This window comes from Anopheles marshallii, chromosome 3, assembly GCF_943734725.1.
Source record: "Anopheles marshallii chromosome 3, idAnoMarsDA_429_01, whole genome shotgun sequence".
NCBI classification, from domain to species: domain Eukaryota; kingdom Metazoa; phylum Arthropoda; class Insecta; order Diptera; family Culicidae; genus Anopheles; species Anopheles marshallii.
This window is the reverse complement of record NC_071327.1, coordinates 49,046,474-49,072,901: the sequence shown is the minus strand read 5'-3', so window position 1 is coordinate 49,072,901 and position 26,428 is coordinate 49,046,474. Positions and strand designations below refer to the sequence as shown.

Below are 26,428 nucleotides of genomic sequence, written 5' to 3'. Positions count from 1 at the left end.
ACGGAATCGAGGTATCGTTTATCTTCTTTTTTTTTTTGAAATTGCAACTTTTATTACTCTCGCCTGTCTTGCGAATGACACGTACCATACACCACCTTTGTGGGCACATATATTTTCTGATATCAGTTTACTGCCAAAAACATGACATCATTTCTCACGACACTGAGCGCGCACCGTTGGAAGGTAGCTAAGTGGCATGAAAATGCTGGAAATTTAACAGCAGAAAAAAAGAAACGAAATCTTGTAATGCATTCAACAACAAAAAAAAACATTTTGTTGAAACTGAAACTCTTGTAACATCCGCTCGAAACTATCAATCTTCAAATTCATCGCATCAAATTTCTCGCTCCAACACCACACCCGCTAACCAAGGATGTCCGAGCTATGAACAACGAGCAACAACAACCACACCGCGCGCATGTAGTTGATCTCGCATAATTTAACATCCCCAACCCGAAACCCCATCTGCTGGATGGCCGGGTAGAGCGGTGTGAAGTAATATCTAAATTTATATTGTTTGTTTTGGTGACCACGTAAAACGCATGCTACTTGAGTATCAGGAGGTCAGGGAGATGTTTTGGAGACGCATATCCCATCACTACCCAGGGTGTGTGAAGCATATGGCCATTGCGGATTCACGTACCAACCGCATGGAGACACAAGGGTGATGGCGGGGTGATGATGTAATGAATAGTATTGCCCGGTGAATGAGCCGAGCACCGACGAACTAGCTTCATGGAACGCATCATCCATCACAACAATGGACAAACGACTTCTCGCTTGCGCCGTTGTGCACATATTTGCACTTTTTGCATCTTGTAGCCCTTCCCACCTACAATCTGTTGTTAGTATAACCGTGATAATGTTTACATTACGACATTATTTGTTTTCAAATTTTTCATGTGCACACAGTGGCTAATGAGATTTAAGAAAATCTGCATTCAAAAACATATAACATTATTTTAAGCATCATGAGAACGCTTCATGATCAGAAAATAAAAGGATTTTTAATACTAAACTTTTTAAAGTAAATTAGTCTTTGTCCTTATAAATCTTATACCTAGCCTGTTGCCATCATCCAAAATCAGTTAACATCAAGTAGCAAATAGAGCTGTATAAAGTGGAGCAAACTAATACCGGAAAACTGTTCCCTGAAAGACTTCGCTAACTTCGTCCGCGTGTTAGTACATCTGTAAACATCACTTACACAGCGTGTACTTAAGGTTGGTGCTAATTGGCCAATATCACCTGGTTAGTCGATTACCAGTATTCCGTCACGCTGTGTGACATACGCTCACATCGATCACTCAACATCATATGGCAGCAGGTAGCTCTCCAATGTAATCCACTCCCTTGTTGCAATTGTTTACACTTGTTGCTTGTTGGCTCATGAATTTAATTTTGGACCAACAACTTCCAAGGGTGCACGGCGCCAGTGTGAAACTTGTATCCTAATTATGGTACTGGTGCGCGTCACACGATATGTGGTCTATGGTTTGGCATCATTTCCTGTACGCCGTAATCCAACGAAGCTGTCCGGATAGCATGTTGTTGGACTTTTGCATGAGGTCGTATGATTTGTGAGGCGATATAGTAGCAATTCTGCGTTTTACTAATTACAAATCAAGGGATGTATACATTATGCATCGTTAGATAGCTATTAAGTTCTTTGAAGTTCGTAAAATATCATCAGGAATTTACTTCAAACTAATTAGAGAATAAATCATAAATCAATAGATATTTCGCCTTCAGAAATTCATGAATCTCTAACAGAGTTCTTGAGTTTTTGGATATTCATTCTTCTGTATCAGCACAATAACCTGCCCCTTTTGGCTTTCATTGACTTAATTTACCCGTAGCGTGACAGTCAGTCCTGCGTACGGATATTCATTATTCTTTTAAAATTGATTTAATAAGTGAACTGTCAATAATCCAGAAATAACTCGAATGGCTGAAATGAATGAATCCTTAGACAAATACATGAATTTGGAGAATTGAGGAAATTTACATCTTCACATGAATGAATCTTCGCAAAAGACACTACACTAGACTGTCTTTACTAGTGTTGTGTTGTAAAGAACCTTTAGAAAAAAGTCGTATGATTATTATGATAGTTCATATGATTCTTTAGTGAGGAGTGATGCAAATCAGGAATCGACTCTCATGAAAGATTCAGGACTCATCCGAGCGGTGGTGGATTATCGTAAGTCATAATCAATAATAAGTCAAAATCATAAGGCGGGGATCATAAATCTTGGGTGATTTGCCAATATTCGAGGATTCGTGAATCTTTTAAGATTAGAGATTCAGTTTCATTCATTCGAGTGTGTTCCATAAATGCGATGTTATCTACAGAATATTAAATGAAATCATTAACTAACTTAACTAGATTAGATACCATCAAATATGATAAAACATACAAATCCCATCATTTTTCGTAGCAACAACAACTGCAAAAAAACAGCTGCGTGATATAAGCATATGGCACAAGAAAATGTTAGTTATTTGCATGTATCTCCGTGGGTGCTAATTAATTGTTCCAGGCGACTGCTCGTACTTCAGGTACGACTGGTGGGAACAGTACTGGCCGAGCTACTTGACCGGTAACAACACACCACAGCAATTCATCTTCAAGTGGTTGCCGGTTTTGCTTGTATTTTGGCTAACATAAACAAACAGTAACGCGATAAGATGTACACGCATGTCGCCGTTCACCGGTTTGTAGTGAAGGATTCTTTCGTTAGCAACATTAGATTACCTTCTCTTTGCTAATAGAGAAAGTACATCTTCATGTAATGGTTTTCCATCGTTCGTCTCTCCTTAGCTTCCACAACATGGCGGACGAATCTCATCCAAATGGAACAGACGTTGTGGACAAGATGACCGTTGAGGTGGCCGAAATGGCTTTGGATGCAAACGAAACATTAAAGCAAGCAGCTGCAGAACCGGTAAAGTCAAGCGAAAATGACGCGAATGGAGCAGCGGCAAAACCAGTATCAACAGCGGCCTTTAAGGAACAATTTAAGGCATTTTCGAAGTTTGGCGATACCAAGTCGGACGGAAAACACCTTACGCTTTCGCAAAGCGACAAGTGGATGAAACAAGCGAAGGTGAGAGATGGGTTTCCTTGTAAATACACTTCAATTTAATCTACAATAAGATTGTCACTTTTAGGTTATTGATAAGAAGATAACAACCACTGATACGGGTATACACTTCAAGAAGCTAAAATCGATGAAACTAACGTTGGATGATTACAACAAATTTCTGGACGACCTTGCAAAAACGAAGAAAGTCGAGCTGGATGAAATTAAGAACAAAATGGCTAACTGTGGCGCCCCTGGTGTTCATAATGCAACGGTACATAATACAGCCAAGACGGATGGGGATGGATTTATATATTAATTCTTATTTCGGATTTATCGCCTTCATTCTTCACAGCCAGGGAAAGCGGCAGAAACGGTGGCTCGCCTTACGGACACTTCCAAATACACTGGATCGCACAAGCAACGGTTCGATGAAACTGGCAAGGGTAAGGGTATAGCCGGCCGGAAAGACCTGGTCGATCAGTCCGGATACGTATCTGGATACGGGCACAAAAACACGTACGACAAAACCCATTGAAAGGTCGGGAGCGTTGGACCGTTGTGCGCAAAAACCTACTCTAGCTGAAACTGAACTTCTTTAGCTGTGCTTCAATAACGTTAATGTAGCGTAATTGTGCAATGTGCGTTAGCGTTAAGTACATATGTATTAAACGATCAACAACCCAATCCCTGTCGTGTGGAAACATGTATTACATGATCAAAAAAGATATAATCAAAATTTAACCATCCTAAACAGTTTTTCGTTACATGGTTTGTTATTGAAAGTTGTATTAGTTACACTCTTTACATATACAATTGTTTGATGTTTGTGTGTATTTTTTTACTTTCATCATCTACATAATGTTATGTCTAGTCCTTAAACGTAAATCCATTAGTGTAAGCTAAAATACATTCAATTTGTACCGAATCGGATAGTGGACAGAGCAGTATAGATATTCTGAACCAAGAATACATAATTTAAAATACGACTGGTTCTATGAATGTCATCCCAAATGAGGTAGGGACTCGATTCCCAATTCGAAGATAAAGAATTGCGCATTTGTACCGATAATACACTGTATTATTTGTAATACACACACAAGAATATTTGAATCTATATTGACAATGACCAATTATTATACAACTTGAAAACAATTCATTTGAAAAGATAGCATTTTGCTTTAACAATGCTTTGTTCTGCAGACTTACCAAACGTATAATATTACTGGCTATCTTTTACCTCTTCGAAAGGGTCCTGCTGAGCTTTCGTTTTTTCCCCATTTTCTACGATAGCGAGAACTTTCTACTACAACCATTTTCCGAATGATTGATTAATCATCGATGCAGCAGAGTATATTGATGCCACTTTTGCCGAGATTAATACCCTCCAATGAGCATTCGTGGTGTGTTTTCATGTACATTAAAAATTGAATGATGACGTAGAACAGATTGTTTCGATCCTACGAAAAGAAAATAAATCCATATTTTACTTCTTTTTCCATTTTGTGGAACTTGCAACGAACGGGTAAAAACTTACGTAGGAACAGCTGTGTATTTTATCATCCGAAACGAAGTTAAACTTGGGCTTCAGTGGGTTAGAGCAGAGAATGGCACATTTGGCCTTATTTTTCGTATTTACTTCTGCGAGCGTTTCCTTCGTTGTCTTCTTATCACCTATAACCACGTAACGATTGTAGAACGGGCGACCACCGGGCTGAGGTAGCGGGCGTAACTGACTATCCAAATAGGTACAGAACAGGTGGAAAATTAGCTGCAAAAGAAAACAGTTTATACTTCCTTCCTTAATGTTCTTTGTTAGAGCAAAGCACACACTTACTGCCGAGTCGGTAGGTAAATGTTCGTCCCAGCTGATTCCCTTATACGCCGAGCCTGAATTCCATCGGTAGTCAGCTAAACAACTGCCCTTGGCAAGCACTTTAATCCGTTGCACCAGATACTCCTGGTTGGTGGACATTTCCAGAAACGGTATAAGCAACGGTAACCGGGGAATATACAACGATACTAGTTGTTGATTTTCGGCCGTTTTTTTCAACCGCTCCAACCCGATGTTACCGATCTGGATGTCTGCAAAGCCACGACTTTTGAAAGCCTGATCGACAATGTTAATCTCCTCCTCGATCCGCTGCAATATCGTGAGCGATATCCACATGCGCAAATTACCGACGTAGGTGGAAAGTTGCGCAGCGGACACCTTCTTCAGTCCCTCTGGACTGCCGTCAATGAACGCATTATATGGGCCAGTTTCGAGCTCCTTTGTTAGCTGTTTGCTCGGTGTTACAGAGGACGACAGTTGGTACATCGATGTTTTCAACAAATAGGACATGTCGTTGAACCGATATCGGCCAAAAGATGAGTTCGTGGAATCATCGGAATTGTTCACCTGTTCCTTTTGCGATCGGTTGCTCTTATCCACCGGGGTTTCACTGTAGATGAGATTATAGATATTACTCAGAGAGAGAGAGAGAGAGAACCATTCAACGTCTTCGATTAATTCCTCCTACTTACGGCTGCGCGTAGGTTTCCGTAAACAAATCATCCATGATTGTATCGCCAGGTGGACCCAGCCTACGTAAAGCGGGAGAAAACTTCATCGATCCGGCGCTTACATTTGGTGGGTGGCCTTCATAGGATACATTTCGATCGAATGCCATCGGCGATCGTGCCGTGTCCATCGGTGGACTGCCCCCACTTAACACCCAACGGGGAGAAGTAATCGAAAAGTTGTGTTCGTGAAAGGATCGTAACAGTGATGCGGAAACGTTCACCGGCGTATTGTCAGCACTCGTCGATTGTTTCGTTTGCGGTGGCGTAGTGATAAAAGAGCTATCGTTGGCGTCGAACTGTAGTATTCGACGTTGCTGTTCTGTCCCGCAAATTGGTTCCGTGCTAAACAGGTAGTAAAAGTAGCAGGAGTAGTAATACATCATGCTGCAGGTTAGCATGACTGCCGCGAGATATTCCACATAGTACAGGTTTGAGAACGAGTACGGACACTTATTGGAGATGTCGAACAGAACCACAGACAGAAGCAGTATGTGCACCGTGCCCCATCGTAGGCATTCTCTCGAACGCTTCCTGTTCAAATTCAGTTCTAGCGTCCGATTCACGATCGGGCTGCATTGTGCCGGAGAACCGGGACTATTAAGAAAAGTGAAAAACAGAACTAGCAATGAAGTAGAATTGCTATACGGTAGTTTACTAATTGCCATGAATTAACATGGAACTTACTTGCCGGACATGCTGTAAAAATACTTCTCGGACCGTGCCGCTACCAAAAGATGGACTTGGGAAGCAATGGGAAAAACATATACCGGCGGATCGGCAGCTTGTCTAGCAAACGTCAAACCACTTCAATCCCGGTACAAGAGCGGGAAAGATGGAACGTCAAAACATCGAACCAAGATTGTTATAGAACTAAGATGCGACTGGAAAAGTAGAACAAAATTAAAGACTTTTTTTACTTCATAAAGTTGAAATTCTTCGATGTTGATTCCTGCTAATTTTGGAAACAATCTATTAGGTTTATTTCTTCTAAAATCTTTTTTCTTATTTTGTTTTCTATAGACTTCTTCTTCTTCTTCTTCTTGTTTTAGCGAGGTTTGTCACGGTTCGGCACAAGAATCCAGCTACCTGGGCCTTCCTGCACTATTTCGTGATTTTGTTAACACAAATACCTCTTCATATGTGGACCGACAACTATGGCCATATGTCCCTATTTGTTACAGTATCCTATGGTGTTTCGCTAACTTTTTTTGGGGTTTTAAGGTTTTGTTGTGTTGTATTTTTAGGCTTTGACATTTCGATTGTGTGGGTTAATTTGGCTTTTGTTTATAACTTGTGGTGCACTACTTTGTTACTATGTCCCTTCTTTTAGCCTTTTTTCTGTTTTGGTCTATGTTGTTATTTTAGAATGTAATTCTGTTTGTTTGGATGAATTTTAAATTTTTTTTTAAATCTCCTATTTTTTTAGATTTCCAACTATTGATGAAGAGTTCTTCTGATGGTAGTTTTTCTTTTCTTCTTTCTGTTCCGTATCTCATGCAGTAAAAAATTCTGTGTGTGGCTGTATCTGGACTATTGCATGTTCTACATAGGCCTTCATCTGTAAGTTTGAATTTGTGTAACCAATATTTACTATAGTCGTGTCCGGAAATCAGTCTGTTGATTATTTTGATCTCTTTCGGTTTTAGTTTCATTTTGTTGTGCCACATTTTTTTTCCTATGTTTCTCTGATATTTTTGGTATTTTTTGCCTTTGATTACACACATGTCCGTGTACCACCTATCTGTTTCTATTTTGGCCTTTTCTTGTAAGATTCCTATTGCATCTTTTGGACGAATTAGGTTGTTTATTATATAACTACTTTTGGTTCCCTGTTTTGCTAAATCGTCCGCTATTTCGTTGCCTTCTATATTTACGTGACTTGGAATCCATTGTATTTTGGCCTCTAGATATTCGCAGTTGTTTAGGATTCCAGTTACGATGTCATCCGCAAATTTCTGTTCTGTGGCTTGTTTGAGTATAATACAAGCAGATTGGCAGTCTGTGTATATTATGGGGTTTTTAATTTTTTCGAGGGCCGCATATTCTATGGCTTTTTTTATGGCATACAACTCTGTTGTGCATATTGATGTATCATTCTTTAGTTTAAATGCTAATTTTTGATCTGCCTTTTTTTCTTGTATTATGTATAGCCCTATTCCACAACCATCTATGCTTTTGCTACCATCCGTAAAAATTGTTAGTTTTGATGCGTTTGCTCTTATCATGTCCATACTGAGTTGATTAGCCAAAGTAGAATTGCAATTGTTTTTGCTTACGGTCAGTCCTGGTACGTTAGTTCTAATATCGACGTATTGGTAGTTGTTATTGTGGTAATTAAAGCTTGTTTTTGCAATTATTTTTAGTGTGCCTGTGTTTTCCTTATAGGATTTTTCTATGGCGGATAGTTTATGTGAAATGTTGTTATTTTGAAGTTTGTTTAGTAAGTGCGTGTTTTTTGAGGGATGGGTTATTGTTTTTATAAGCTGCTTGGCTACTAGGTATTTACTTCGGATTGAGAATAGAATTTCCGCAGCTATGGCACGCAGAGTGTTTATGGGAGTGGTCTTAGTGCATCCTGTAACTCTACGTAGGGATTGGTTTAGTAACGTGTCAATGGATCTTAATTTTGTTTTTTTGGCATTAAGTGTGAAACCAATGCCATACTCTAAGCTTCCACGGATTATTGCCCTATGAACTTGGATGGCTTTCTCGGGGTCTATGTGGTTTCTGTAGTTGCAGATGGTTTTTATGGCGTTTAATCGTTTAGTAGCTTTGGTTTTTTGATTTTCTAAGTGTTGATGGAAGTTCAGTTTGTTATCTATTGTAACTCCCAAAAACCTGTGCTCATTTGTTTTTTTGTATTTTTGTTCCTGCTATCTCCAAGTTAGCTTTTAGATTATCCTTGGGGAACGTCATGTATTTGCATTTTTGAGTATTAATTTCTAGGTTTAATTCCTTTAATTTCTGTGTTAGCCCATTTACCGATCTTTGAAGAGATATTTCTACTGCTTTTTTTGTTATTCCCGTTTCTATGATTGCAAAATCATCTGCGTATTGCAGTACCCTAATTTTCCCGGTGTTAATTTCGTGACATCCGCTGGTGTATATATTAAAAAGTGTAGGGGATAAAACATCCCCTTGGGGTAGTCCGTTTGATACTATTCTTTTGATTATTTGGTTATCAACGGTTATTTCTAGACACCTGTTGTTTAGAAAGCTGTTGATCCATCTAATATCGGCTAGGGGTATCATTAGGGATTGCATAATCATTGTAAGTTCTTTGGTTAGTACGCTATTGTAAGCATTTTTTACGTCTATAAATATCACTCCGGTATACTTTTTTTCTATTATTGTTTGTTATGGTGTTAATTAGCAGATCTATCATGTCAGTGGTTGATCTGTTTTTACGAAATCCGAAACTGGTTTCAGGCAAAAGTAGATGTTTTCCAGGTGATTTGTTAGATTATCTAATACTGCAGTATTCGCTACTTTTAAGATGGTTGTTAGTAATGCAATGGGTTTAAAGTTAATAATATCGTTCAGATCTTTTCCAATTTTGCCTATCGCGATTATTTTGATTCTTTTTAGTCTTTTTGGTACCTTTCCCTCACAATACATGGAATTAATTTCTTTAATAATTTGAGTGACTACTTCTTTGTTTAGAATTGTTAGTGTTCCATACGTTATTCCATCTACCCCCGGTGTGGTATTTTTTTTTTATTTTAAAATTTGATGCCATTTGTTTAAATTTAATAGCTCTATTTCCGAGATGTATGGTAATGGTAGCAAAACTGGATTATTTTTTGTATTTTTGTACTTTGGGAAATTGATTTTGAGAAAATCTTTGGCATTTTGTGGATTAAAGCTTATAAAATTTGGGACAGTTCTGTGTCCTTTTTTTCCGTGACATTTGTTGACAATGTTCCATAACTCGGTGGTGGTGGTATCGGAATTTACTTTTTCTAACCACTTCTCGAAATTCTTGCGTTTCTCTGTTTTTTTTAAGAATTTGAATTTTGCTAGGTTTTTTTTAAATTCAATGTGGTTTTCTAATGTTTTGCTTGCGTTAAAAAATTTTCTAGCATAATTTTTTTCCCATGCTTTTTTTAATTCCTCCGTCCACCACGATTTTGGAGTGTGATTGCACGTGTTTGTGTTATCTTTAATTATTTTTTTAATGTCTTTGGTAATGCTGATAATACTTGTCTGCTCAGAGCTTTTCAACTGCCGAATTTGTTGTTCTACCAGTACCTTATTAATTATTTTGATATTATTGGCAGGTGTGGGTCCTTGAACTGACGTGTATATTATTTTATGCCCACTGTTGCCTATGTGTTCATCTGTAACTATTCTATTGGTTTCCTGTGCTAAATCTGATGATACCATCGTAAGGTCGATTGCAGTGTCCCTTTTATTTGGATCGCTACTTATGAAGGTAGATTCTTTTTTGTGAATAAGTATGAAATCGGACCCATTGATTTCATTTATAGTTATAGATCCTTTTGTATCATTATAATGGTTGCCCCATATTCGGTGATGAGCGTTAAAATCTCCTGTTATTAATGTTTTTCTACTTGGTAGGTCCAATATTTTCTTTAGGGCTATGTTGTACAAAATTCTAGGAGTTGATGGTTTTACGTAAGTCGATATTACTACCATATTAGTATTCTTGATTTTTATGCCCACCGTTTGAACAAAGTTGCTGGTATGATGGATGTGTACTGACTCAAATTTGAATTTTTTATGCACTATAATACTGCTCCCTCCGTATCCATCTGCTCTTGTTTGGTATACGTGGTGGTAATTGGGAATTTTTACATCTTTTGCAGTATTTTCAGTAAGCCACGTTTCTTGTAAGCATGCAATGTCTATGTTTTTATCCATTATTATTTTTTTTAGTTCATCGTTGTTTTTGATGAGCCCTTGAATGTTTACTTGCATTATTCTTAGGCCATTTAACGATGTGAGAGAAACATTGTTCAAGCTTGAATATGTATTGCTGTTTTGTATTGTTTTTTTTTTGTGATTTTTTATTTAATTTTTTTTCCCTTATTTAAGTAGTTTTTTTTTCATATGTCTTCTTTAGAAGGACTCTGATTTTTTCTTCTTGGGATAAGGGTGTTTCTGATGAGTAATGCTCACGCAAGTAAAACTCTTTACACAGTCCGGCGTCCGTTTTACTCTACGTTCAAAGCTCAACTGATTTATTTCACGTATTTACAAGTTTGACAATTCGCTGGCAGTGTTGCCAGAAAAACAGAAAGTTGTTATTTACATTCAACACTCCTCCTAAATAACTACTGTTCAAAACACATAGTTAATTCGAGCACATTTGAATTTGCTTCAAAAACTTCCCTATCTGAGGCGCAGATAACGGCTTTGTCAATGCATCTGCTATCATTTCGCTCGACTGACAGTATATCAGCTCCACAGTTCTCTGGTCGCATAATTCACGTATGAAGTTCCTTTTCGTATCGATATGCTTCACTCGCCCACTCGATCTCTCTGCAGTAGCATAGCATATACAACCTTGATTGTCTTCGTACAACACAATTGGCATGGTCTGTGGTTCGTCGAAGTCTTCTAGCAATCGCCGCAACCATAGCACCTCCTGACACGCCAACGTTAATGCATTGTACTCTGCTTCCAGTGACGATAATGCAACACTCGCTTGCGCTTTGCTGGTCCAGCAAATTGGTCCACCACCAAATAAGAAAACAAAACCACTCGTAGATTTTCGTGTTTTCACATCGCCTGCCCAGTCAGCGTCAGAGTATCCTCTTAAAGTCCAATCATTGCCGGATCCGAACTTCAACCTAAAGTCCTTTGTTCCTTTAAGGTATCTCAGGATTCTCTTTCCAGCTGTCCAATCACTTTCGTTGGGATTTTCCATTTTCCTTCCTAATAGCCCAACACTAAGCGATATGTCAGGTCTTGCATTTACTGCTAGATACAACAACGCTCCTACCAAACTGCGGTACAGAGTCTTGTCTTCAAACATTTTACTGTCATCGTTAACCAGTGAATAGCCGGGGTCCATTGGAGTCTTAGCAGGATGCGCATCTTTCATTCCGAACCTCTTAATTAGATCTTCTATATAACCTGTCAGTCGCATAGTATACACTCCGTCTTCCTTATGAATCTCGTAACCCAGGAAATGTCGAACGGGACCAAGCGAAGTTATGTTGAGTCGATCTTTTAGGTCAGCAAAAATTCGATCAATTGTTGCTTCTTCTGCACATCCCATCAGTAAATCGTCTACGTACACAAGTAAATACACTGTAGACTGATTTCCACGAAGTACATAGAGACAAGGGTCGGAGTCACATTGTACAAATCCAAGCGTCGACAGAATTGCATGTAAAGCCTTGTTCCAACAGCGGGCTGACTGTTTTAATCCGTAAATGCTTTTCTGTAGCCTGCACACCATGTGTTCTTTTCCACGAACTTTAAATCCCGATGGCTGCTGCATGTACAACTCCTCCTCGATAGTGCCATTGAGATAGGCCGTCTTTATGTCGTATTGCTTCAATATTAGCCCCTTCTTCACAGCTATTGCTAGCATCGTACGTAATGTTGTTTGTCGAGTAACTGGAGCGAATACTTCCGTATAATCAATGCCAAACTTCTGCGTGTAGCCCTGAGCTACAATTCGTGCCTTGTGTCGCACTATCTTGCCCGTCTCATCCCTTTTCAGTTTGAAAACCCATTTCGCTCCTATGGGCTTCACTCCGACGGGTAAGTTTACAAGCTCCCATGTTTGGTTCTGTCCATGGGCTTTCATTTCTTCAATCATAGCTTCTTTCCAAACAGGGATTTTCATCGCTTCATGATAACTTGATGGCTCTTCGTCATGAGTGACCTTGCCCACAACAAAGTCCTCATAACGTTTGGGAAGAACGCCACGCGTACTTCGACCTTCTTTTAGTGGCTCTTCAGAAGTGTCACTCTCTTCTGCATCTTCATACACAGATATAGTTTCTTCGGATTCTCCCACAGATACTTGATCCGTCCAATCCAGTTCAACAACTTCAGTCCGAGCTTCCACCGGCACTTTTTCCACAGTGCACTCCTCCTGCTGTTCGGAGCCATTACTTAGCTCAAGAAAACGGGCATCACGACTAATGATCACCCGATCTTTATCGATGTTTAGAAATCTATAAGCCTTATGCTGGTCCGAGTAACCTAAAAAAATAAGTTTCTCCGCCTTCGCATCGAACTTCTTTCTTCTTGGGTCGGGAATATGAACGTAAGCCTCGCTTCCAAACACTCGTAGTCTGGACAAGTCCGGCTTTGACCCAGTCCAATGCTCGTAGGGTGTACGGTTTACTACTCTTGAAGGGAGTCGGTTCTGCACATAGGCTGCTGTCATTACAGCCTCTCCCCAGTACCGTTTCGGCAGTCCAGCATCAAGCAGCATACAGTTCGCCATCTCTTGCAAGGCTCGGTTCTTTCGTTCAGCCACTCCGTTAGATTGTGGTGAGTATGGAGTGGAATATTGTGCGCTTATACCTTGGGACTTATAAAATTCCTGTAGAGCTTTAACCGTGTATTCGCCTCCCCCATCAGAGCGAATCGCACTAGGCTTCCGACCAAAGGTGTTTTCTGTCCAGCGAACATATTCGACGATCTTATCGGCTGCTTCATTCTTCGTTTTCAGGAGATAGATCACACAGAAGCGACTAAAATCATCAATAATGGTCATGAAGTATTTGTAACCACTTGGGGTAGGATTCTCCATCGGTCCACATATATCAGTGTGTAAAAGGTCCAATGGTTTCTTGGATTTGCGTTCGGTCACTAAAGGAAAAGGCTTTCTGGATAGCTTCCCCTTCAAACAGCACTCGCACACAATCCTTTCTCCGCAATCCTTCACATGTAAACCGCTTGCTAACCCTTTATTCCGGATTGCCGCGACAACATCGATACTCCGATGACCGAATCTCCGGTGCCAAGTATGTTGACACTCTTCTGTGTGATTTCCTCTAACTTTCAAACACGCCTCTGTAATCTTCATTTTGTACTGGTTGCCTTCCATATCACCAACCGCGATGACCTCACCCTTACCACACTTTATTTCGCAACCGTTGGCATTAAAAACGACGTCAAAACCTTTTTGTGCCAACTTTCTTACTGAAATTAAACCTCCCTCTAATCCGGGAACATAAAGAACGTTTTCGAGGGTAACGGCGATGCGTTTACCTTCTCCAGTTTCACCAAAGATAATACCGTGTCCGCATCCCGCCGATTTTACCTTTGTTCCATCGGCCAGCACCACGTCAGTCACATAACCGCCTTTGAACTCCGTAAAAAACTCGCGATCGTTGGTCATGTGACACGTGCAGCCACTATCTATCGTCCAAGCGCCAGGAATCACTTCCCCAGCAACAAAACACGCCGCGCCATGAACAGCAGTATCATTCCCTGTTGGTTGTTGCTTAGCTTGGATACGCTTAGCTTGCGCAGGTTTCGAAGTCTTCTTATAGGATGGCCGTTTCTTACAATTTCGCTGGAAATGACCAGGTTGGTGACAATAAAAACATTTCAACTCACCACGATCCTTTGTTTCAACCTTAAGGACTTTCTCCTCCTTACAGTTTACTCCTGGTTGACATTCGCGCTTCATGCTTTCTTCTCGCAATCGAGCCAACACCGATTCCATAGTGACGTCTTCTTGAGGACAGGTCTCCACCGATGTGACAAACGTGCTGTACGACGGCGGCAAAGTCCGTAGAAATAAGATGATCCGTAGCATTTCACTCAAATCGACGCCGGCGTTGTCCATTTTTTCGTAGATGTTTTCCACATATTCGATATGCTTTTCCACATCAGCATCCTCGGCCATCATTGTAGAACACAATTGATGCAAAAGCAAAGCTTGGTTGCCAATTGTAGCCTTTTCGTGGTAACAACGTAGATTGTCCCACATTTCCTTGGCTGACTCTGCTTTCTTGATAAAGCGCAACTGGTTGTCTTCGACAAACATCGCAATTGTATTCCTTGCCTTTGTGTCCTTCTTCTTCCATTCTGCAAAACTGTCGTTCTTTTCGTCTGGTATAGGAACCTCGATCACTTCCCATACCTCCTCTCTCTCTAGCAGCGTTTGCATACGGAATTTCCATGCGATGAAATTCGCATTGTTCAATTTCGTAAAAACGGCCTTAACGGAATCCGCCATTTTGTACACTTAGTGACGCCGGTTGTTCAGGAACTTTATCTTTTCTTACGATCACGAAGAAAGAAATAACGCGCAAACTAAATACACTCGCTTAGCACGTTTCGCAAATTACTCAAACTAGCAATTTTCAGCTCCTGGGCCCATAACCTGATGAGTAATGCTCACGCAAGTAAAACTCTTTACACAGTCCGGCGTCCGTTTTACTCTACGTTCAAAGCTCAACTGATTTATTTCACGTATTTACAAGTTTGACAATTCGCTGGCAGTGTTGCCAGAAAAACAGAAAGTTGTTATTTACATTCAACAGTTTCAGGGATTGTTGTCCCGTCTTGTGTTTTGGGTACTGTGTTCGTTACATTACTGTTTTCATTGTAGTTTGTTTTGTAGGTAGTTGGTTGTATTGTTTGTTCTACTGTCTGTATGGGTGTTTCTTTTTCTGTAAATTGGTTATTTTCTGTGGTAGAATTGTTTTCGTTTTGTGTATTTGTCTGTGCTGTTACGATATTTGTTTCGTTATTTTTTGTAGCTTGTGCGTATGTTTTTTCCGTTACTGTGTATTTTTTAGGGGGCATAGGGCATTGTCTACGTCTAATTATTTTTGCTTCGTTGTATGTGAGCCTGTTTGTAGTTTTAATCTTTTGAATTTCCATCTCGTCTACGTATACGGGGCAGTCTTTATTGAGTGTATTGTGGTTGTCTCCACATGATACGCATTTAGTTGTCAAGCAATTATCCTCGTGAACCGGCAGGCTGCAGTTGGCACACGTACGTTCACCTTTGCACCATTTTTTTGTGTGTCCGATTTTCAGACATGTTGCGCATCTCATGGGTTTTGGGATGTATAGGTTTACTAATATCGGATAGAGTCCAAAATCGACAGATCGTGGTGTTCTCATAGATTTGAATGTAATAATTGCCGTTTGTGTGTTAATTAATTCACCTTCCACTTTTCTCTTCATAATGTTCACTTCAACAACTTTTTGATTTTTTAGACCTTCTAGTATGTCCTTTTCGGTCATGAACTCTATATCTGGACAGCGGATTACCCCTTTAGTAGTGTTGAGCGTAGGATGTTCGTACACTTTTACTATTATATCACCGTTGGTGTTCGATATTTTCTTGATATTTTGGGCCCTTTCCGCCAATTTTTCGTTTTTCACTTTGATCATGAGCTTTCCCCCGCGAATGCGATTCACTTGCTCCGGTTTGCTACCTAGAGCGTTTTCAATCACTTTTTGCAACAAAAATGGGTTACATCTTGTTAGGTCTTTTCCTTCCACTGCAGATTCCATTACCAACACTATCTCCTCCTCTAGCACGTGGTTTGTGCTACTCGAGGCCATACTAGATTTTTTCCCCATTTTGCGTTTAGGTTCCCCGACATCGCACAACGCGTCGTAATATTTTTTCAGGGGAATACTAGCCCCAGGGTCTTGGACCCCCATTTTTTATTTGGTTGTCCTCTTTTTTGCTACTTTTGAGTTTTTCACTGGCTACTTAAAGACAAAATTCACTTGGAAGCATTTAAAAAGTAACAGATTGTGGCACCCTTTAACTCTTTGAATAACGCGTATATAACGGTACGGTTGAAAAAACGTGTTCGTCCTATTCGGCGTCAAACTGTCGAGTCGTTTTCTATAGACAAATCCGATTGTCAATATCAACTGTCATAGCAAGCATTAAAAAAAAGAACAACAAGAAGCAACCGCACGGTCAAATTTCCTCATGATAGTTTTCATCTGAGTACAGATTTTTCTAAAGTACAGGTACCGAAGAAGTGACTTTATTAAAACATTTCAACATGAGTACCAAAGTAGAAACGAAATCAAAGGGCACCTTTCAGCCGGTAACAAAGCGTTTTCTAACTTTGCTCTCGCATACCCATTGACTATCCAGTTTTGTGACCTTTTTAGGACTCAGATGTTCACATCACGTACGAGGACCAGATGAAAATAAATAAGTTCGCCAACTACAACGCGAAGGTAGAGGATTTGAAAGAGGAGTTGCGCATCAAACAGAACGAAATGAAAAATCTCGAAGAAGCGGTAGATGAAATTGAGCTGCTGTACGAAGACGTTCAGATCCCTTTCCTGATGGGCGACGTGTTCCTTTCGCACGATCAGGCCAAAACGCTCGAACTGTTGGCTGAAGCAAAGGAGCGGAAAAAGAAAGAAATCAACTATATTCAGCAGACAAACCGGGATCTGCAGCAAAAGATGGGTGACCTGAAGGGCTATCTGTACGGACGTTTCGGCAGCAACATTCATTTGGAAAACGATGAATAAACGAAGTGCGCACCGGTAGAACTATGTGAAAACCCCGTGATTGTGGGGCCTTTATTTTGACGCTGACACAATATTTCGAAACAAAAATACGATCTCGTCGACGCACCGAGACATACCGAGCTGCTCCAAGACACTTTCAGACACTGGCGATCGATGATGTTCCCAACGCATCAGTTCCTGCATTTTAAGCGCAAATTTTGTCCTGCCCACATTGTTGCGCTTTCCAGTGAAGGGTCGTAACTGAAAGCGACTTTCCACTCTCTCTCTTTCGGTTACCAAATCTTTGATAGAATCAAACGATTCTGTTGTGTCTGTATCCCTATCAGGAGCGTTCCCGATACCAGCACAAGAACACTCGAGTAAACTGTGCGTTAAACAATCGTCTTCCGTGTTAGGATCTATGATGGAGAAAAGGTCTTTTAGCTCTTCGTCCGACAGCTTGAGATTGCTTAAGTTCTGTCTCTGATCCACCACCGTTCCGCTGAGCGAGGTTTTCGAAATTTGTCGTTGAAATATGCGTTCCTCGATGGAGTAGGCGGTAAGCAACCGATAAATGAATACCGGTTTCCGTTGTCCGTCTCGCCATACACGTGACATTGCTTGCAGATCGTTTGCTGGGTTCCAATCGTTATCGTACAGCACCAGCCGGGAAGCTCCGACCAGATTTAATCCGGCACCACCTGCCTTGGCGCTGAGCAAAAGGATGAAACAATCCGATCCTGCATTGTTGAAGGCGGTTACGATCTTGCAACGATCGGGACCTGCCGTGGAACCATCTAGCCGGCAATATTTGTAATTGTAGTGCTCACACAAACCAGCAATCATGTCTAATGTCTTGCCGTAGTAAGATACGATCACAATTTTTTCCTGCATGACAAGCATTGCTTCTAATAGCGCCTCCACTATGCCTAGTTTGGCTGAATCGCTTGGTCCCATCCGCTGCCATGAAGGTAACTGTTCCGACAGAAGATGCACCAATGATTCCGGATCACCCTTGCCCTGCACCGACACGAGTGAAGGATGATTGCAGATTTTCTTCAATATCGTTATCAACTGTAGTGGCGAAATCGCATTGGAGGAACTCTTTTGGCTCTCGTAAAACGTAAGTGCAGTATGGGTCAAACCCGTCTGCAAATCGGACGGTTGGCATAAGATTACCACCTCGTGTTTATCGGGTAGATACTGATTGATTACTTCCTGCGTCCTTCGCAACATAAATCGGCCCGTTATGGCGTTCAGTTCGTTTAACCGCTCGATACCCAGTTCGATCGACTGTGGTAGTACACTGGGTCGTTGCGAGATAATGATGGGAGTTTCGTAACGCGCTTTAAAATCCTGATATGTACCAATTACTCCCGGATTAACAAAGTTAATCAGTGAAAAGAACTCTTGCAGATCATTTTGTATCGGTGTGCCGGTCAGTAGTATGCGACGCTTGCAGTCCAATTGATTCAGCACGCCAAATGCTTTCACGTTACTGTTTTTTAGCCGATGTCCCTCGTCGCAAAACATCAGATCGAATCGGACCGTCCCCAATTCAGCGATTTGTTTCGACAGCATCTCGTACGATATGATTAGTATCGGAATGTGCGGCGATTGGGCATATCGTTTTAGTTTGTTGTTCGGTCCCACGATAAATGTGAAAATTCGTTCGTTCCGTAACCATTTGTTAATTTCACGATCCCAGTTGTCCACTAAACTACTTGGCGTGACAATCAGAATGCGCTTGGCCAACGATTTCCCATATGGACCGGCCTTCATCAGTGTGTACATTAGAGCGATACACTGGAGCGTTTTCCCGAGACCCATTTCATCGGCCAGAATCGCACCGTATCCGGGCGGATCCAACATTCTCAATCCGGTCACACATTCGTAGAGAAAGGCAACACCTTCACGCTGATGTGGACGTAGATGGCGTGTTAGACAGTGAGGAACAACTACCTCCGAGACGGGGTCATTATCTACATTATGTTTGAATTGATGTTCAAATGAAGGTTTTTTCATAATCAATGGTTCTACGGTTTGTTCTTCGGCAGCCTCGTGTGTTGAAGAATAAATTGATTTAAAGTTGCCCTTCACTCCAGCGACTGGTTCGTGTGGCAAATTAGTTGAACCAATATTCAATGCCTCAGTATCCTTTGGAAGTTGTATCGGTTCTTCCGTATCTATACCCACATCATGTACTCTTTGCTCTGGTGGTTTGAATCTTTTTATCGAAGGCACCGACATACAAATTTTTGAATTGTTTGGAAACGACGATAAACTAACGGCTTGGATTGCATTGCATTTCTCCAGCACTTCTACCTCCTTCGATCCAACGACCAGTTGAATTCCTTCCGTTACCTCGTCGATCTTTAACCCACTAGCGGTGGTAATGATTCTACCGGTTTCATCCTTCAGCACAGCGCTTCTACCGGACACTTCGAGCGTACCGTCACCTTCCCATGTTTTGTGTTTACGGGTGCTAATTTTACCCCAAACAACTTTGAAGATGGTTTTCGAATCATTTTCGATACTGTTTTGCGGTTTCAGAACGGTATTCAAATTGGTTTCCTTGGTTACTGTTGTTGAGGATCGCTCTTGAATCGTTCCAGTATGGATCGTGTTTCGCACGGTGTTTGTTGCTATCTTGGCCGTGTATAACTCAGAGGTTGTTGATTCGCTGGATCGTTTCATCGATGGCGCACAGCTTCGACGCATTGTGCTCAATTTAAAATATTTATCAAAACACAAACACTTCCAATAACCGACCGAACTGCCACTCTGTTTCTGCTGCTGTTGAAAGAAATGCCGCCATATTTTGACAACTAGATGATGTTGACAACATAGCACAAACGTTTGTCATTCAAATAAATCGATCCGATCTGGGTTCTACACGAGAGCAACATAATTTAAAATCGGAACTTTCTCTATTCCCACAAAATATGTGTAGTCTTTCAAAATCAACATTCACAAGTACCTTTTGCGTTCTTTTGTCCCCTAGCGAGCGCTTTTTATTCCAATTTATTTGTTTATTATTAATCATTTCCACTGATGGTTTGAATAAATGTTTAATGTTTTACGCTGTTCTGTTTTATCGATTTACTTTGTAGTCGGTTGTAGTTGTTTTAACCTTTTGCCCGAACGTTATTCTTCGCCCCCAGTACACCAAGAATTATTTTCCAATGTTCCTTTGCTAAGGCGAAACACCAGAAAACATGTATTGTTAGCGTTTTCCACGTTGTTAGTAATACTTCCAGTGGCCTTCGCCAGCTTCTTGAGTTTTAGCTTTGTGCTTTCGCTCGACCAACAGGGTCAACGCTTCGGAGCGTACAGAGAGGGAGTCAATTTTTTCCACCAATTGCTGGTACGGCGATAGTGGCTGCGTGCCCATTACCACATGTCCCAGTTTCGAATCAATTTTTGCGTCCAGACGCGCATTACGGATCAAATTCACAATCCAGCACTCAGCCTCGTCCGGCTTCATGTTCAGCTTATCCGCCAACATGCCAATCGTAATACACTGATGAATGCGACAGAACGTCTCGAAGATCATGAGTCGCGCATTTTCGATAAACTCGTTCAGACACCCAATAATGAAGAAATCGTTCGAAATGACCGTTTGACATTCGTTCAGCTTCTTACGGGCAGCCTCAAAGTCGAAGTTCACGTACAGATGTTCTAGAAACTCGGTGATGGGGTCACGGTACGTGTACGATTCCTGCTGGATCACCTTGATCAGATCCTTCAGCGCATTCCGGCGACCACGGTTGATAATGACCGCCGTCGCTAAGTAGCGCAGAATGTGTGGACACATCGTCTGAATCGCGTTCAGATATTGCGGCTTGTACAAAAACATATCGATGATTAAATCGCGACCCTTGGCATGGTTGAAAAATACCAGCACACTCCAGTGAATGAGCCAGGCACGCTGCTGGAGCACTTGAATCGGGGTGAAGTTGTAGTTATCGATATAGTCACGCAGCCGCGTTAAATCTTCCAGAGCCGTGGGCCAGTTGAGCAACAGTATTTCGACTGCCAGCTTGCCCCACAATACGCCGAGATAGTTTTTGTCGTTCGGCTCCATTACCAGCATACAGACGTACAGGTACGACAAAGAACCATTATACGTGCCACACTCGTACAGATATTTGGCTAGCTTTTGCGCACTTAGGATAATATCGTACTAAAAGAAAGAAACATTAATGAAAGTGTACGTATGTCATTAACAAGTGTCTGTTTGCATGTCGGAACCTAGGACGCGCAACTTACATCCAGTGTCTGCTGCAGCGCAAGTATAACCGATTTGTGATCCTTAGATGAATCCGGATTTTTCAGCTCCTCCATACATTTCATCAGTGGAGCAACTTCTTCTTGAAGTTCTTTCAGTGTTACCAGCACATTTTCACGGCGTTGGTTCATTTCTTCCGGCAAACTTTTCTCCAAGCGCTCACAGATGTCGTTCGTGTAGTCGATCATATTCGTTTTGCTTAACGTCTTCAGGATGAACTTCAACAGTGATGTCTGGTCGAAGACCTACCGATATGTACCGGAAAGATGAAAAAGTGAGGTTATACAACTTTGATGACGAATCGAGGGTAACGTCGGTAACACAGGAAACATTGGAAAGGTTATATATCCTGGCACAAGGAACGAGACCCATCTACAGATTCGAACAAGCGATCGCAGCATTTTTCTCTCCGCACCGCCCATGTCTTCTTCACTTTTGCTCCCTTGCGCTACACTACACCCCTGTACCACTTACATTTTTCTGCAGCAGAAATTCCAGCAAAGGAAACGTTAAATGACGATCCAAATACTGGCAGTTCTTGCTAGTAAGGTCAAACTTGGCCATGGTTGCGGATTTTTGTTGAAACTGTACGTTTTTCGCAGGAAATTTCACCGAAAACTCCTATCTAAAACGACATGTGGACAAATCGCACGGCTAGTTTTGCGAGAAGAAGAACTATACGCAACGCCAGCACGAAACCGATTGTCAAATCGGGCAGTGTTGCCAGCACGATAAAGGAGTGCGAGTTTTATTTGAGCAATGAATGTTGTTCAATTGGATGGCAAAAGCATGATTTTAAAACGAAGATTAAATTTGTTTTAACTGGATGACTTCCAAAAAGCAATAAACAAATGGGAAAAATGGTAAAATAATACATGCGACGGACCTGTTCAACCACAAGGCACTCTATCATTAAACTGTCATCAAAGCGTCAAATTTGCTCAAAATGACAACAAACAAATAAATTCTCTCTTTCTCTTTTCACTTTCCACGTACTATCATCGTGCTACAACCGAAACATTGCCCTTCTTATTCCCAATCCTGTTTGAACGCCGATATGTCCTAACAATGCTGAGCATTGTCTTCCCTTCTATTCTGCAGGGTAAACTAGTTCTGCTGGATTAAGCTAACGTGTTTGCGATCACTTTTTGTTTGCCGGTCTGCACGAAAAACAGGTACGTGTTCGGTCATATGGAATGAGAACGGAAAAACATTTACAACCGTTCCCCACACTGCTAGTGACGTGTACCTGGCGGACAAGTGAACTGTTCGTTTGCTTCGAAAGCAGTTTATTTGCTAAACTAAGCGAATGATTCTAGGTGTAATTATACATTCTATTATTTTCTCTATTAACAGCGAAGGCAAACGAAAGGATCTTGTCCACGATCGTTTAAAACACACCAAGGGCGTGTAACGTAAAATGAGCAACCGCCGTAAGAAAACAGATCGTGTCGATCGTGAATCGCTCCTTCTGACGGTCAACGATGAAGAGAAGCACGAAAAAAGTGACCTGCGAGGGGACTGGGGCAACATTGCCATACTATTCTTTCTCTATCTGCTGCAAGGCATTCCGATTGGATTGGCCTCGGCCATACCGATGTTGCTGCAGAATCGCGGTGCAAGCTACAAACAGCAGGTGGGTAGTTCATAGGCGAAGCAAATATTTCGAAACTTGAGTGATTTCTTATCATAGTCAGCTTATCATGATTGACGTAGAACCATATCTTGCACCAACTATGTGTAATTGGTTATGCAAGGCATATAGGCGCATGAAATTGCTTAAATTTGTAGGGAATGATGCTAAGACTGAAACCAAATATAATTTTTGTTCTTTTTTTAGGCTGAATTCAGTTTCGCTCACTGGCCGTTTAGCTTAAAGTTGCTATGGGCTCCCATAGTGGATTCACTGTTCTGGAAACGCTTCGGAAGACGAAAATCATGGCTCATCCCAACCCAGTATCTGATAGGGATATTTATGCTTATTCTATCACTGCACGTGAACCGTTGGTTGGGCGCTGAAAACAGCAGTATCAACGATGACCATTCCAACGCGGAGAGCAGCACATTCAACATTCCGCTATTGACGTGCATATTTTTCATGTTAAACTTTCTGGCCGCAACGCAAGACATCGCTGTAGATGGATGGGCCTTGACGATGCTGAAACGATGCAACGTTGGACACGCATCGACCTGCAATAGTGTTGGCCAAACGGCAGGATATTTCCTCGGTTATGTGGCCTTTATGGCATTGGAATCGGCCGAATTTTGCAACAGCTATCTGCGCTCCGAACCCGCCCCGGAGGGTTTGGTCAATCTGTCCGGATATCTATGGTTCTGGGGGATAGTGTTTCTTGTTACAACCACATTGGTGGCGCTATGCAAACGTGAACTCGCACCCAGCATCGATAGAGGCCACGAGGAACATCTGGAGCTGGACATAAAGCAAACCTATCATCTGCTGCTCGATATAATCAAGATGAAACCGATTCTGACACTGGTGGCCATACTGTTAACGGCTAAGGCAGGGTTTGCCGCTTGTGATGCGGTTACCTCACTGAAGCTGATTGATGCCGGTGTCCCGAAGGATAAGCTAGCATTGCTAGTTGTTCCACTTGTGCCACTGCAGATAGTTTTACCGTTAGCGATCAGTAAATATACTGCTGGGACGCGTCCCATGGAGGTTTATCTGAAAGCTATCCCATACCGGATAGCACTAACACTAGCAGCGGCCGGTATTGTATGGATAACACCGGCCATCATACGGGATCACCACGTACCGTACTACTACTACATACTGCTGTTAACGAACTACGGTCTGTATCAGATTGCACTTTATAGCATGTTTGTGGCGGTGATGGCCTTTTTCGCACGGATAAGCGATCCCGCCGTCGGAGGCACGTATATGACGCTGCTAAATACACTTAGCAACCTCGGTGGCAATTGGCCGACGACCGTGGTTCTGTGGTTAGTCGATTATCTTACGTGGAAACGATGCTCGAACGCGACCGAGAATGATTGTTCTGAAGCAGCATTGAAGGAGGTAAGAAATTACGCTGTTTTATTGGATATTTTATCAGCAATTGATCTCAATTTCTATTTTTCATTTTGCAATATTACAGACTTGCAGTGCAGGTGGTGGTAAATGTACGATCATGATCGATGGGTATTACATAGAGATATTTATTTGCCTCCTTTACGGGCTCCTCTGGTACCGGTGGGGTAGTGGTAAAATACGTCAGCTACAAGAACTTCCGCTTAAAGCGTGGCGCGTAGCGCGAAGAGTTCAACGTGCGCATAGCAGCTAGCAATTAATGCAATTAATATGACAATTCCATTTATCTGTACGTTAGGTAAGCCGATGTTACAAACAATTGGAACAAACGTATGGCGAAGATTTTAGGGAAAACAGTTTTGGCAGTTTTTTATATTTAAACTCAAATCGCCAAGCGTTACGGTTTGCAGAAAAAGGTTAGGGCCACCTTTGTTTTGTTATGCAGGGAAAAACACGCACAAAGTCGTTCCTTCAGAGCAGAGAGTATCGGTGAAATGAAGTAGAATGTAAAACCATGCACTACTCCCGTTCGTCTTTATTTGATGTTTTGTTATTTTGTATATGCTTTCATTCCCTGCTAAAATGCACCGTGAATAGACATTGGTCATACAATGGAGACATGTTTTAATTATGTGTGCAGCAAAAATGATGTTACACTCGCTACAACTCCGTTATAAGGAAATGTTTCACTTCTCGTGGTGTTGCAAAGTATGGTTCGATCAGAAGAAAGATTCTACCATTTGAATGTGTGTGAGCAAAAATAAACATTTTAACATGGAAATGCAAATATTTTGTAATGCTATTTTCTCCTTTATTAACTTTTTTCATGCCTGCGAAAGTAGTTATTGTCAATCGCTTAGTTAAGAAGCAATCCAACACTCGCCCAAGTACACGACATTCTTCAGAAAGTATAATTTGAAAATAATCATTGTGTTAGTAATTGTTCATAGATGGTAGCTAAACAGACACGTGTCATATAAACAACAGTAAAGCATTGTAACACACGTTTACCGCATAGTTCGATAATGTGTCCTAAGACGCTAAGACGTCTTACGCTTTTAGCCTTTTTTGTCAACTATTTCTCTTCACTACCATTCTTATTTCTTCTATTTGTTGCCTATTTTCAGTGGACGAAGAGACCAATTTCTTCATGCTAATTTCTTAGGTTCTTTGCTTAAAGTTAGCCCGTAACTTCTCACAGCTGATGGCTGATTTCTACCAAAAGGCGTTTTCCATCTATTTTCATTTACGTATCAGCCATGGTGGGAGTATTCTATCACATACTAACCAGAAAAAAGCAAATTCTAGCATATTACACAACAAGTCTACTTCACTAGAGAGAATTACTATTGCAGACAGTTGTAGTGTAGATAACTAGTTGTGTAAGCATGTAGGTGAATGTATGTGTGTCTGATGGTACTATTGTATACATATGTCTGTTTACAGTTCTTTACCGCACGCCACTAAACTTTGAACGTTTCTCTATTCCGTTTCGACTGATTTTTCTGGTATGGACGTAGTTGATTTATTGGGACCGTGTGCAAGAACACAACTGACGTTACACACTGTCTACCCATATATGTTGAGCAGGGTATTGCTGAAGTGCGCCTTGCGATCCAAATATTTCTCCTGTAGACTATGCCACCCATGGGTGTATTACTTATAGTGTATTTATAAATGCAGATCGTGAGAGGAGAACACAGTTGCGGAATATCGTACGATTAGGATGTAACAGTATACATTATGGTTATGGGGTAAGCTAAATTATGAAAGATCCAACACTTGTGTCTAACTGAAACCCAACTTTACGTGTACAATAATTGATTTTTTCAACAGGCTGAATTTTTAAAGAAACAAACAAAAACGTAAGTAATGCAGTAGATGACTTATTTGTTGGCGGTATCGAATCCTAACCAACAAACAATTAAAGTCTCCAATACGTGATTTCTATAAAAAAAATATATATCGTCTTGGACGAACGTATGTGCTACA

General features: G+C 41.1%; 6 protein-coding genes across 6 annotated transcripts; 3 read left to right on the top strand and 3 right to left on the bottom strand.

The window, feature by feature from the left end:
• The first annotated feature begins 2,691 nt into the window (after positions 1-2,691).
• Positions 2,692-3,624, top strand: LOC128712165 (tubulin polymerization-promoting protein homolog). The gene is made up of 4 exons (XM_053807059.1): positions 2,692-2,717; positions 2,825-3,110; positions 3,175-3,360; positions 3,442-3,624. Exons 1-4 carry the CDS (start codon positions 2,692-2,694, stop codon positions 3,622-3,624), a joined length of 681 nt encoding a protein of 226 aa, XP_053663034.1.
• Positions 3,625-4,417: 793 nt separating this feature from the next.
• LOC128712757 (transmembrane protein 209) lies at positions 4,418-6,346 on the bottom strand. Its single transcript, XM_053807631.1, has 5 exons — positions 6,336-6,346; positions 5,616-6,245; positions 4,924-5,530; positions 4,624-4,857; positions 4,418-4,546 (listed from the first exon to the last, which is right to left on the bottom strand). The coding sequence occupies exons 1-5, from the start codon at positions 6,344-6,346 to the stop codon at positions 4,418-4,420; spliced, it is 1,611 nt and encodes a 536-aa protein (XP_053663606.1).
• Positions 6,347-16,630: 10,284 nt separating this feature from the next.
• On the top strand, positions 16,631-17,114 carry LOC128713533 (probable prefoldin subunit 4). The gene is made up of 2 exons (XM_053808394.1): positions 16,631-16,675; positions 16,743-17,114. The coding sequence occupies exons 1-2, from the start codon at positions 16,631-16,633 to the stop codon at positions 17,112-17,114; spliced, it is 417 nt and encodes a 138-aa protein (XP_053664369.1).
• Positions 17,115-17,165: 51 nt separating this feature from the next.
• On the bottom strand, positions 17,166-19,814 carry LOC128714571 (DNA repair and recombination protein RAD54B-like). Its single transcript, XM_053809445.1, has one exon. The coding sequence runs from the start codon at positions 19,812-19,814 to the stop codon at positions 17,166-17,168; it is 2,649 nt and encodes an 882-aa protein (XP_053665420.1).
• Positions 19,815-20,317: 503 nt separating this feature from the next.
• On the bottom strand, positions 20,318-21,948 carry LOC128711502 (eukaryotic translation initiation factor 3 subunit E). Its single transcript, XM_053806382.1, has 3 exons — positions 21,859-21,948; positions 21,366-21,629; positions 20,318-21,279 (listed from the first exon to the last, which is right to left on the bottom strand). Exons 1-3 carry the CDS (start codon positions 21,946-21,948, stop codon positions 20,338-20,340), a joined length of 1,296 nt encoding a protein of 431 aa, XP_053662357.1. The 3' UTR covers positions 20,318-20,337.
• An 856-nt stretch (positions 21,949-22,804) lies between these two features.
• On the top strand, positions 22,805-24,689 carry LOC128713879 (acetyl-coenzyme A transporter 1). Its single transcript, XM_053808750.1, has 3 exons — positions 22,805-23,020; positions 23,225-24,424; positions 24,504-24,689. Exons 1-3 carry the CDS (start codon positions 22,805-22,807, stop codon positions 24,687-24,689), a joined length of 1,602 nt encoding a protein of 533 aa, XP_053664725.1.
• The last annotated feature ends 1,739 nt before the right edge of the window (positions 24,690-26,428 follow it).

What these genes read in the sequence shown, in the direction of transcription:
- LOC128712165 (XM_053807059.1), top strand. Translation starts at nt 2,692, where the DNA reads ATGTACACGCATGTCGCCGTTCACCG. An exon ending in ACGCATGTCGCCGTTCACCG is followed by an intron (nt 2,718 to 2,824) that starts GTTTGTAGTGAA and finishes GTCTCTCCTTAG; the next exon opens with CTTCCACAACATGGCGGACG. An exon ending in AGTGGATGAAACAAGCGAAG is followed by an intron (nt 3,111 to 3,174) that starts GTGAGAGATGGG and finishes TGTCACTTTTAG; the next exon opens with GTTATTGATAAGAAGATAAC.
- LOC128712757 (XM_053807631.1), bottom strand. An exon ending in ATTTACCTACCGACTCGGCA is followed by an intron (nt 4,858 to 4,923) that starts GTAAGTGTGTGC and finishes TTTCTTTTGCAG; the next exon opens with CTAATTTTCCACCTGTTCTG. An exon ending in AAATACACAGCTGTTCCTAC is followed by an intron (nt 4,547 to 4,623) that starts GTAAGTTTTTAC and finishes TTCTTTTCGTAG; the next exon opens with GATCGAAACAATCTGTTCTA.
- LOC128713533 (XM_053808394.1), top strand. Translation starts at nt 16,631, where the DNA reads ATGAGTACCAAAGTAGAAACGAAATCAAAGGGCACCTTTCAGCCG. An exon ending in CAAAGGGCACCTTTCAGCCG is followed by an intron (nt 16,676 to 16,742) that starts GTAACAAAGCGT and finishes TGACCTTTTTAG; the next exon opens with GACTCAGATGTTCACATCAC.
- LOC128714571 (XM_053809445.1), bottom strand. Translation starts at nt 19,814, where the DNA reads ATGCGTCGAAGCTGTGCGCCATCGATGAAACGATCCAGCGAATCAACA.
- LOC128711502 (XM_053806382.1), bottom strand. Translation starts at nt 21,948, where the DNA reads ATGGCCAAGTTTGACCTTACTAGCAAGAACTGCCAGTATTTGGATCGT. An exon ending in AATTTCTGCTGCAGAAAAAT is followed by an intron (nt 21,630 to 21,858) that starts GTAAGTGGTACA and finishes ACATATCGGTAG; the next exon opens with GTCTTCGACCAGACATCACT. An exon ending in CGCTGCAGCAGACACTGGAT is followed by an intron (nt 21,280 to 21,365) that starts GTAAGTTGCGCG and finishes TCTTTCTTTTAG; the next exon opens with TACGATATTATCCTAAGTGC.
- LOC128713879 (XM_053808750.1), top strand. Translation starts at nt 22,805, where the DNA reads ATGAGCAACCGCCGTAAGAAAACAGATCGTGTCGATCGTGAATCGCTC. An exon ending in GTGCAAGCTACAAACAGCAG is followed by an intron (nt 23,021 to 23,224) that starts GTGGGTAGTTCA and finishes TTCTTTTTTTAG; the next exon opens with GCTGAATTCAGTTTCGCTCA. An exon ending in CTGAAGCAGCATTGAAGGAG is followed by an intron (nt 24,425 to 24,503) that starts GTAAGAAATTAC and finishes GCAATATTACAG; the next exon opens with ACTTGCAGTGCAGGTGGTGG.